The sequence below is a fragment of the Parasteatoda tepidariorum genome, chromosome 11 (genome assembly GCF_982258835.1).
Source record: "Parasteatoda tepidariorum strain Cologne lab strain chromosome 11, Ptep-v5.0, whole genome shotgun sequence".
In the NCBI taxonomy this organism is placed as follows: Eukaryota; Metazoa; Arthropoda; class Arachnida; order Araneae; family Theridiidae; genus Parasteatoda; species Parasteatoda tepidariorum.
In genome coordinates this window covers 57,234,995-57,244,660 of record NC_141765.1, presented here as the reverse complement: position 1 = coordinate 57,244,660, position 9,666 = coordinate 57,234,995, and the positions used below count along the sequence as shown (strand labels likewise).

The 9,666-nt window shown below is 27.6% G+C and overlaps 1 protein-coding gene across 1 annotated transcript; it reads left to right on the top strand.

Annotated features, from left to right (window-relative positions):
• The first annotated feature begins 4,168 nt into the window (after positions 1-4,168).
• On the top strand, positions 4,169-5,024 carry LOC147801811 (uncharacterized). Its single transcript, XM_087154498.1, has 2 exons — positions 4,169-4,928; positions 4,975-5,024. The coding sequence occupies exons 1-2, from the start codon at positions 4,169-4,171 to the stop codon at positions 5,022-5,024; spliced, it is 810 nt and encodes a 269-aa protein (XP_087010624.1).
• The last annotated feature ends 4,642 nt before the right edge of the window (positions 5,025-9,666 follow it).

Below are 9,666 nucleotides of genomic sequence, written 5' to 3'. Positions count from 1 at the left end.
ATCGTTTTTCCAAAATGAATCATAAATCAATCCTAAAACAGTTCCAATATATTTCTCATATTAATTTTAAGTCAAATGTTAAAGTTTACTGAAAATAAAATAACGCCATCAATGTTCTTTTAATTATAACACATTTATAGAAATCTAGTTTGTCTTAAATTTTATTCTTATATTTTTGTTCATTTGCTTAAAATAATTTTTGTTTACGTTTCTGTATAATATTTTTTAACATTAATATTATGGATCTCAGGTAAATGCAAGGTAAACAACATCAAATTAGTACAATAATAATTATTAAACATAAATAGTGAGCATATATTTTTTAAAGTATTTTTAGCTTTTTAAGTAAAATAAATATAAGAATTGACTTTAAACGCGCATTTAATAATCTTTATTCGAATTGAATGGCATTATGAATATCATTATGATCTTAAAAATTAAAATCTTTAGTTTAAATTTATCAAGTATGATTGTAGAACCTAACAATTAAAACTATGCAGGTTGAGTTTGAATTTATTACATGAGATTTTAAAATATGCATAAATATAATTATAAAATATTTTTGTATAAAATTTTATAAAATATTATTTATATTAAGATATTTTTGGTTATTTGAAATTTTTTTTGTCATATCTTAAAGTAAAATACTTTAAAATGTTGAAAAGTGTATCTTATGTCATCAGAAAAAAAAGAACATTTAGAATTCTTAAAAATATTTTTATAGTGAGTTGCATTTTACAAATTACAATAGGTTTATAAATAAAACACACTGCAAGTAAATAAAAGAATATACAATGTTAGGAGACATTTTATTATTTTGTATAGATGTTTCACTTCCACTAAACACTTACTTCAGTCATAAAATCATGATCAGATGCTTGAATATTATAAGAATTCAGTATTAATAAAATGAAAGGATAGGGATGTATTTTAAGTGATAAAGCTTAATTTATTTTTTATGTAATCATACAAATAGAGTTTTTGAAATAAATAAACATTTAACTGACATGAGGAAACACGTGAAAAGTATTAATAAGATAACAATTCATGCAGACTTTTTCATTTAAAGTTGGAACAGAAGAGGGCGCCACATTTAAAAAAATTTGCTTATAATTAAAAAAAAGTTAAACAGACTCATGCTTTGCATAAAGAAATGAAACTTTGCATAAAGAAATGAAACTTTTTGAATTTAAATAAATATAAACGTAATGTAAATAAATATGAATTAGTATATAAATAAATATAAACAGCTAATATTAATTTCCAAACAAAACCAAATGAAGATTTAACAATTAAGAAAAGATTTTTTAAAGAATAGTAATATTATATTACCGCTGAGATTTATCAAGTTTTCGAGCACATCATGCTCATGAATTTCAAAATTAAATTTACCAAACCAAGCTCAACAAAAATTTCTTAATGAAAACAATACACTTTAGATCAATTATGTGAGATTTTTATATGCAAAAAAAAAGAAAAAAAAACATCAAATAATACAGTAAAAGATTTTTACATCAAAAGCCATTTTTCATAATATAAAGAAGTGCAATTTTGATCCTAATCAAAGTAATTTAATAATCTCAAACAAAATAGCATGCAGTAAGAAAAAAATAAATAAATAAATAAAACCTTTTTAATCACTATTGAGGAAATTAGAATTAAAAAGATGAAAACCAGTTCGATTTTCGATGGAAACTTTAAGGAGATTCGAATAATTACATTACATCGCAACCTACAGCAATCAAGCGATTTTGGATTTCGCTTATCTCACAATCCTCAATAGTGATCCGTCAGACATTGATATATTTTGTTTCTTCTTCTCTTAAGTATATATTTGCTCCTCCCTAGTTTGCATGTTTCTTAACTTAATCTTTGATAAGGATTCTAAATGTTTATTTGAGGGTGGAGATAATCAGACAGTCCCCTTAAAACTTGTTGCCAGACAACTAGAATTTTTTAAGACATTTCTCTTACATTCTTCCTGTGGGGCTTCTATAAACTTACTATGACAAACAAATAGCTTCCTAAAATTAATTATAAAAAATAACTTTATATTGCAGGAGAAATATATTAGAAATGAAAAGATGAAATTTTTTGTAAATTCATTCCTTCATTAATTCTTGTATTAATTCAGTGAACAATTCAAAATCATTCAGCTGGATTTTATGGATTAAAAATTAATAAAATACACATCTTTAAAGAAATTTGCTTGATTTCCTTGTAGTCAAATAATATTTTCTTGGAATTAAAAATCATTTAACGAACACATTGAAACATTCAAAATAAGTTATAAGTAGGTCGATTAAATCCAGATCTTTTAGTTTTGTTTTATAAAAATAGATGGCGTCACAAGCGAAATGTTAAATTTAAAATTTAGTAATTTTAGAAATCCCCAAGAAAGAAATAAAATTTTTATTAAATTCGATAAATATCAGTTTAAAACTATTAAGTGTTCATTTCTTTGTGAATATAAGAATTGAGTAAGGCAATTAAACTCCGATTTATATGTTATTCAATAAATCAAAGGGATATTAACTTCATAAGAAATCATGCATTTGATAATTATAAAATGAACGAATAAAGGATTTCGCATAAAAATTAAATACAAAATTTTGCTTTAAATAATTAATATATTTACTTACCAACAAGCAAATCTTTATCTGTAAGGCTTAGAAGTTCTAAAATTTCATTTTGTATTATCCCAAGTTTTTTTACCCACTTGCTGCAATCTTCTGAATTTCGAACATTGCTTATAAGGATTGTAATGTTGGACGGTATAACTTCTATTTCTTTTAAAAATACAAAAGACGGTTTCTAAGTAAAAAAAACTGACATTTCAAGTTTGAAAAAGCAGCTTTCGTACGAAATCGCTGTATTCTTATATGAAATAGCCATAAAGCAGAATGAATTCTGTAGTATATATATATATATATATATGTTCTAAAAATTTTCTTTGTTAATTTATATTATTTTCCCATGTGCAAATCCATTTCGGGTAAATCCGTGGCCAAAATTATTTACTAAAAAATTTCTTTGTTAAAACAAAACTCCTCTAGTTACGCTCATTTCCCGTTCATGTAAGTTCATTTGAATTCGCTACTAGCTTTATAGATTATGTGTTATTCTGTTTTTCTTTGTATTTTATTTTCTGTTCTTAAGTGTTATTTTTACTTATTGTGTATTATTTTTTGTTGTAATTTTTGGAAGAATTTTGAGTGCTCCTCACACTACTGTATTGATATATTTTGCTTAGGCTATATTGATACAATATTAGGAAGCACTCTTTTTTGCGGATATAATCGTGTGGGCTGATAGAAAGATTATATCTCTTATTTTCCGGATTTTTTAATAAAAAATTTATCCTTTTTATCCCCCAGTTGTTTGTTATTTTCTTCATTTTTTATTTTATTTTTATTTTTCCCCCTTTTTCATATGTCTGTCATTTCCCTTTGTTTCATCTTCATTTTGAACATATTTTATGAGCTCTATTTACTTGCAGCTTATGCGTAATAAATGAAACTTATTGTTTTTCTTAATTTTCTTCCTATTTATTTATTTTGCTATATACATACATATATATATATATATATATATATATATATATATATATATATATATATGTAATACAAAAATTAAATACTTTTGTATTAATAAAAGCATTAAAACTTCATTCGTTTTCATAAAATATCTTTAGTAAAGGGTAAGGGTAGAAATTCTATTTTGGGACTTCAAGGCTAAAAACATGCCAATGAATAATAATTAGATTAATACTTCAAAAGAGAAGTTATTTTAAGATCTTTCACTTCCATATAAGGAAAGATTAAACGATTTGCTTTGAGTAATAAATAAATTTGATGAGGCGTAAGAATACAGAAAAAAGCATATGGCTGGACTTTTTACTCTTTTTAATCATCCTATAAATTTATAATTTTAATAATGTTTACCATCTAAACTCCGTCGGATCTGACTGGAACTTTGTCCCCCCCCCCTCTCCAGCCGGGAGAGCGGGGATGTGACTTCGGCTTCACGATTTATTTAGTAAATAAAATCTTGTGCACAATATGTTCTCATTATTCCTGCTTTCTTGACAAATAAATCCACCAAAATATAGGGGTTGTTGCCCTTATATTAGATAGCCGGCCCTGTCATAGCCAAGGCCAAAATATTTATGCAGAAATTGTGGAAATTGAACATTGACTGGGGTGATCCACTTCCTGCTGCAGAATCTCAGGAGTGGAGCGAATTTATTTCCACGTTGAAAGATGTGAACAACATTAAGGTTGATAGGTGCATTACAATAGAACAGTCTAAAACAATCGAATTTCATGGATTTGCTGATGCATCGGAGAGTTGCTATGGAGCTGTCGTTTACTGCAAGTCTTTCAACTCTGCAGGTGACATAAATGTGAAATTAGTTGCTAGCAAATCTAGAGTTGCCCCACTTAAAGCCCTAAGTATCCCCAGACTGGAACTTTGTGCTGCAGTCTTGCTGTCCAAGTTAATGAAAAAGATACTTTCCGCATTAAAATTGCAAACAGACAAAGTTTACCTTTGGTCTGATTCCATGATTGTGCTAGCATGGATTCAAAAGGAGCCAACGAGTCTTAAGACATTCGTGAAAAATATAATTGCATTTTTACAAGAACTGACGCTAAAGTCCCAATGGAATCATGTGCCATCCGAGATGAATCCCGCGAACTTGATATCCCGAGGATCGGACCCTGTGAATCTTTTAGAGACTAATTTATGGTGGAAAGGCCCTAATTTCCTTTGTGACAATGAGTATCCTAACCAAAACTTTCCTGTGTCGCAAGAACTGAGTGTCTTCCAAAGTGAACTTAAAAAGCCTTCAAGCTTAGACATTGAAGGTCCCTTAAAAGCCTTTACATTAACATCCAAAATTTTTGTGCATGAACTAATTGGCTTGAGTAATAATTATTTTACTATAGTGCGTGTATTAAGTTATATTTTTAGGTTTTCTAAGAATTGCAGAAATCCTACTGATGGAGCTTCAGGACCTCTGAGCAATGAGGAGATCAAAGCCTCCGAGCAGTTTAAATAATAACTTTATTTTGTTTGCCTTCGTTACTTTAATTGACGTTTGAACCACATCTATTTCTTTTAAAAACATTTTAAAAGCAGTATAAATGCACTATATCATAAAAAAACTATATATCATAAAAATGAAAAAAACAATATAAACACAAGAATGCACTTCATATTTCACTCTTCCAAAGATTCGTAATAAAATAAAAAAAAAATATACAGATGTTCACTGGATTCATTTTTGTTACTTAAAAAAAAAATAAGCACTTTTATCACACATCGAAGGAGAAAAAAAAATCTTTTTCCTATAAAGGAATTTCCCATAGGAGCAAAAAGCTCCTCTACTATAAATCGCGCACATTTTTCTTTTCTTCTTTTTTTTTTATTTTTTTCACTCGGTGCCGACTCACTTCACTTTTTTCACAACATCATGATTAGGACTTTTCTAAAACACTAATTTAGGACTTTCGCACTATTAATCGCACACTTCCTTGCTTCTGAGGGCACTAACAGGCATTGTAGACACAAACGTTTTCATGGCTGTCACAGTCTTTCAACTTTCAAGCAAAGGCGAACGGTCTGTCTCCAAGCGAAGCATTCTGGTACCGTAAAATCACCGATGAAGCAATTTTTCTCCCGGGTGGGTGAGGAATCCTTCAGGACCTTCAGGGCGGCGTTAGGCGATCTCTTCCGGTTGGGAAGTCTTTTCATTTTCCCCCACAATCGAGCACTTTTTAATCTCAGGAGTCCAATGAAATTTTTTCTCTTCAAATTAAAGGGGGTGAAACAGGGATTTCCAAGGCGACGAAGTAGCAGTCATTTTAGGCATAGTTCGCAATAGTATTGCACAAAAATTTTCTTTTAAGGGGTTTCCTGCACAAAGCAACAGTCATACCTACTTAAACTTTAAAAATTCATAGTATTCAAAATTTTATAATTTTTTTTTGGCTTACCAAAAAACTTTTTTTTGGGGGGATGTAATACAAAAATTAAATACTTTTGTATTAATAAAAGCATTAAAACTTCATTCGTTTTCATAAAATATCTTTAGTAAAGGGTAAGGGTAGAAATTCTATTTTGGGACTTCAAAGGCTAAAAACATGCCAATGAATAATAATTAGATTAATACTTCAAAAGAGAAGTTATTTTAAGATCTTTCACTTCCATATAAGGAAAGATTAAACGATTTGCTTTGAGTAATAAATAAATTTGATGAGGCGTAAGAATACAGAAAAAAGCATATGGCTGGACTTTTTACTCTTTTTAATCATCCTATAAAATGCAGAGCGCAAGATTTTGCGTGGCTTTTTGTTGTTTATCTTGCTAAAATAAAATCCGTCAGCTTAGACGGGATATCTGTTCCCCCTCTCCCGCTTTGGAGAGGGGTTAAACTGCTATTTCGCCATCGCAACTTAATAAAAGAAGATTATGCACAATCTGGACTCTTCAATCATGCTTTTCTCACTACTACTATACTAAAAAATATCGGTGTGGATACACCGCATATTATATATATATATATATATATATATATATATATATATTTTGCTGGCTTCGTTTTCCGAAGCTTATTTTTCCGTATTGGTGAATTATCAAATCATAAATCTCAAAAAAAAAAAAATAATAATAATAATTAATAAATAAAAAATTTTTAAAAAAATTTGTGGTTGCTTTTAAAAATAATTACTGGGTTTTTCATAAACCTTTCTTGAAAATTTGGAATAAAGTTGTTTTTGCTTCAAACAAAGAACAATGTCCATATTTTAAAGAAATTATAGGCGATTGGGTAAAATGTGATTAAAAAAGTACATAAAAGTTTAACTGGTTCTCTTGAAAAATGCATCATTTTAAACATGTGTCTTTTATCTCTGATACTTAGATATTAATAAATATTTCAATTAATAAATTATTTGCTTAAAGTAACTATCCATAAAAAAAATTATTATTTTGTGATTATACGAAAAGTTCTCGGTTTATCTCGAAACTCTTGTTCTGTGTTTGGTGATCGGAAATTTATCCTAACAAAGCTATACATTCGGGTTCAACAAATTATATTAATTACATCCATATATTTTAATTTGAAATTATGCATTGACAATATTTTTAAAATGCAAAGAGATAGTCCTATTGGAAAATATCAACTTAGTTTAAGAGTTAATTTCTTACCACTTTTTTCAAAAAGATATTTTTACATTGCAATGAAGTGTTTCATAAACGGAAGTTAACGTGGAATGCGTAAATGTGCACACTGTTTATGAGTTTTGCTTTTTAGATTTGTCTAAAAAATTTTAAAAATGCAGATATCTAAAACTTTTATCCTGCTCCAAATCATTATGGCTCTGTTTCATATTGTTCCTTTGTAAATATTTTTCAGTAAATATTATATAGTTTCCGTTAAATGATTTAACACTTAAATTATAAAATGAGTCTAATATTGCTGCTAAAAGAAAACTTGAAAAAAGCAGAAATTTATGATTTTTTCAAGCTTCTATTATTCCTAAATTATTTATGCTGTATTAGTATGAAGTTAAATAAATAAATAAATAAATATTAAAAAATAATTATTTCTCTTTACTTTTCAATGTTGAATAAAATTATCTAAAAATGCTTCCGACCCATTATTTATCACACGCAGCACCAGAGAACAGCACTATACATCATAGGAGTATAAACTTTTCTAAATTGTCTTTACTTTGATAATAATATTATGGCGCCATCTAGCGCAATTTAGGCTAAACTAACAAGATTTAACAATAACTATATTTCGTCCTGTTTCCTGGTGTTAGCAAACTTTAGTGCTATTTATTTTTCAATTTCTTTTAATACACATATTTCAATAAAGTTATATGTTATATGAAATTATAGTCAAGAAGTGATATTTCTGAGTGAAACTCTTGTTTGATTACAAGAGATTTCTTTTTTAGTTTTAAGGACATTCTTTTTTCGTTTAGCGAGACATATTTTGCTATTTTAAAAGGCATTTTTACTGATTTTATCCGGGTTCTAATTGGTTTTTCGCTTTTGTTATTCTCATATCATCCTTTGTTATTTCTTATAAATATTAGGGAATGTGATATTTATAAATAAATAGTTTTTAAAATAGACTTGTTTGACTAATTTTGAGAAGTTGAGATGCAATGTAACTCATAACATTTTGACATCAAAAAAAATTCCTATTGTCTGACAATTACTAAATGAGCTTTCAGTGAATTTGCTGCTAGTGAGAATGGAGGCTTATCTTGTGAGTACCAGACATTGCGCTAATTCAACAATAAGAGAAGGGGGGGGCAATTATACATTGGGGTTAGCCTTAATTATAATAAAAATAAAAAGACACGATATTATCAAAGCTCCTTCCGAATGTTATGAATGATAATTCATAACATGGAATCTAAAATTTTATAATATTTTTAAATGAATTATTTATAAGCATTATAATATTATTAATAATTTTATACTTACAGATTGAGATAACTCAAAGAATATTTTATATCATTTTCATTTTTTTTTTTTTTTTGTTAAAAACAGATTGTTTCTTAAACATGCAAAATTACAAAATATACAAAATATACAGAATATACAAAATTGACAAGAACTATGAAGCGAATTGCGAAGGAATAATTTTTTTTTATTCATCATTACTAGAGCCCGGATTTTGATGACCTAAAAAATCCCCATTAATGCCCTTAAAAAGTGCAAAAAATGCCCTTAAAAAGTGCAAAAAATGTCCTTAAAAAGTGCGAAAAATGCCCTTAAAAATGCGAAAATTGCGCTAAAAATGCATTGACTTAAATAAAGTAAACTTAATTGCATTGACTTAAATGAAATGACTTAAATAAAGTAAAAATATTGAACTAAAACAATGTTTTACTCTTTAAAATTATTATGAGCCATTTCAAAAAATATAAAGCAATGCAATACTTGTTCTACGTTCATTAAGGTTTGAAAAATATGTTTTATATCCTAAAATAACAAAAAAAAGGAAAATAGATTGACTCCAAAACATTTTCATTTTGTATAGAAACTTTAATGAATATAACAACTTCCATCTCATAATATTACTAAATATCAGAATTACATTGGATTATTAAATTTTTTTTGATATTTTGAAATGTAAACGAGCGTCTCTTGTCTGAAAGTAAATTTTTATACCTGGAGAAGCTTCTTTCAACGTTTACTGATGTTATTAGTGCGTACTTGAAAAAGACGGTCTCACTTACTGACAATTCTTCTTCAATTTGAAAAGATGTTGCTTCACCTGTTAATATCCTAGAGATTTTCTTCACTGTTTGGAAGCCAGTGTAATAATAAAAAATGATAAAAAAATAATAAGAATTGGAAAAAACTAACAAAAAATTTAAAAAATGATTTAAAATGCAAAACAAGCCAACAAATTTAATGAAAAATGCCCTATAAATCTAAAAAAATGCTCTAAAGGACAAAAAATGTCCAAAAATGCAAAAAATGCAAAAAAATGCAAATGTCATCAAAATCCGGGCCTTAATCATTACCTTTATTAGATTTTGCATTAATTATAATAAAAATTAAGTTGACAAGACATTATTACAGCTTTTTCAGCATGTTGCGAATGATAGATCTGAAATTTTATCCATTCTTTCT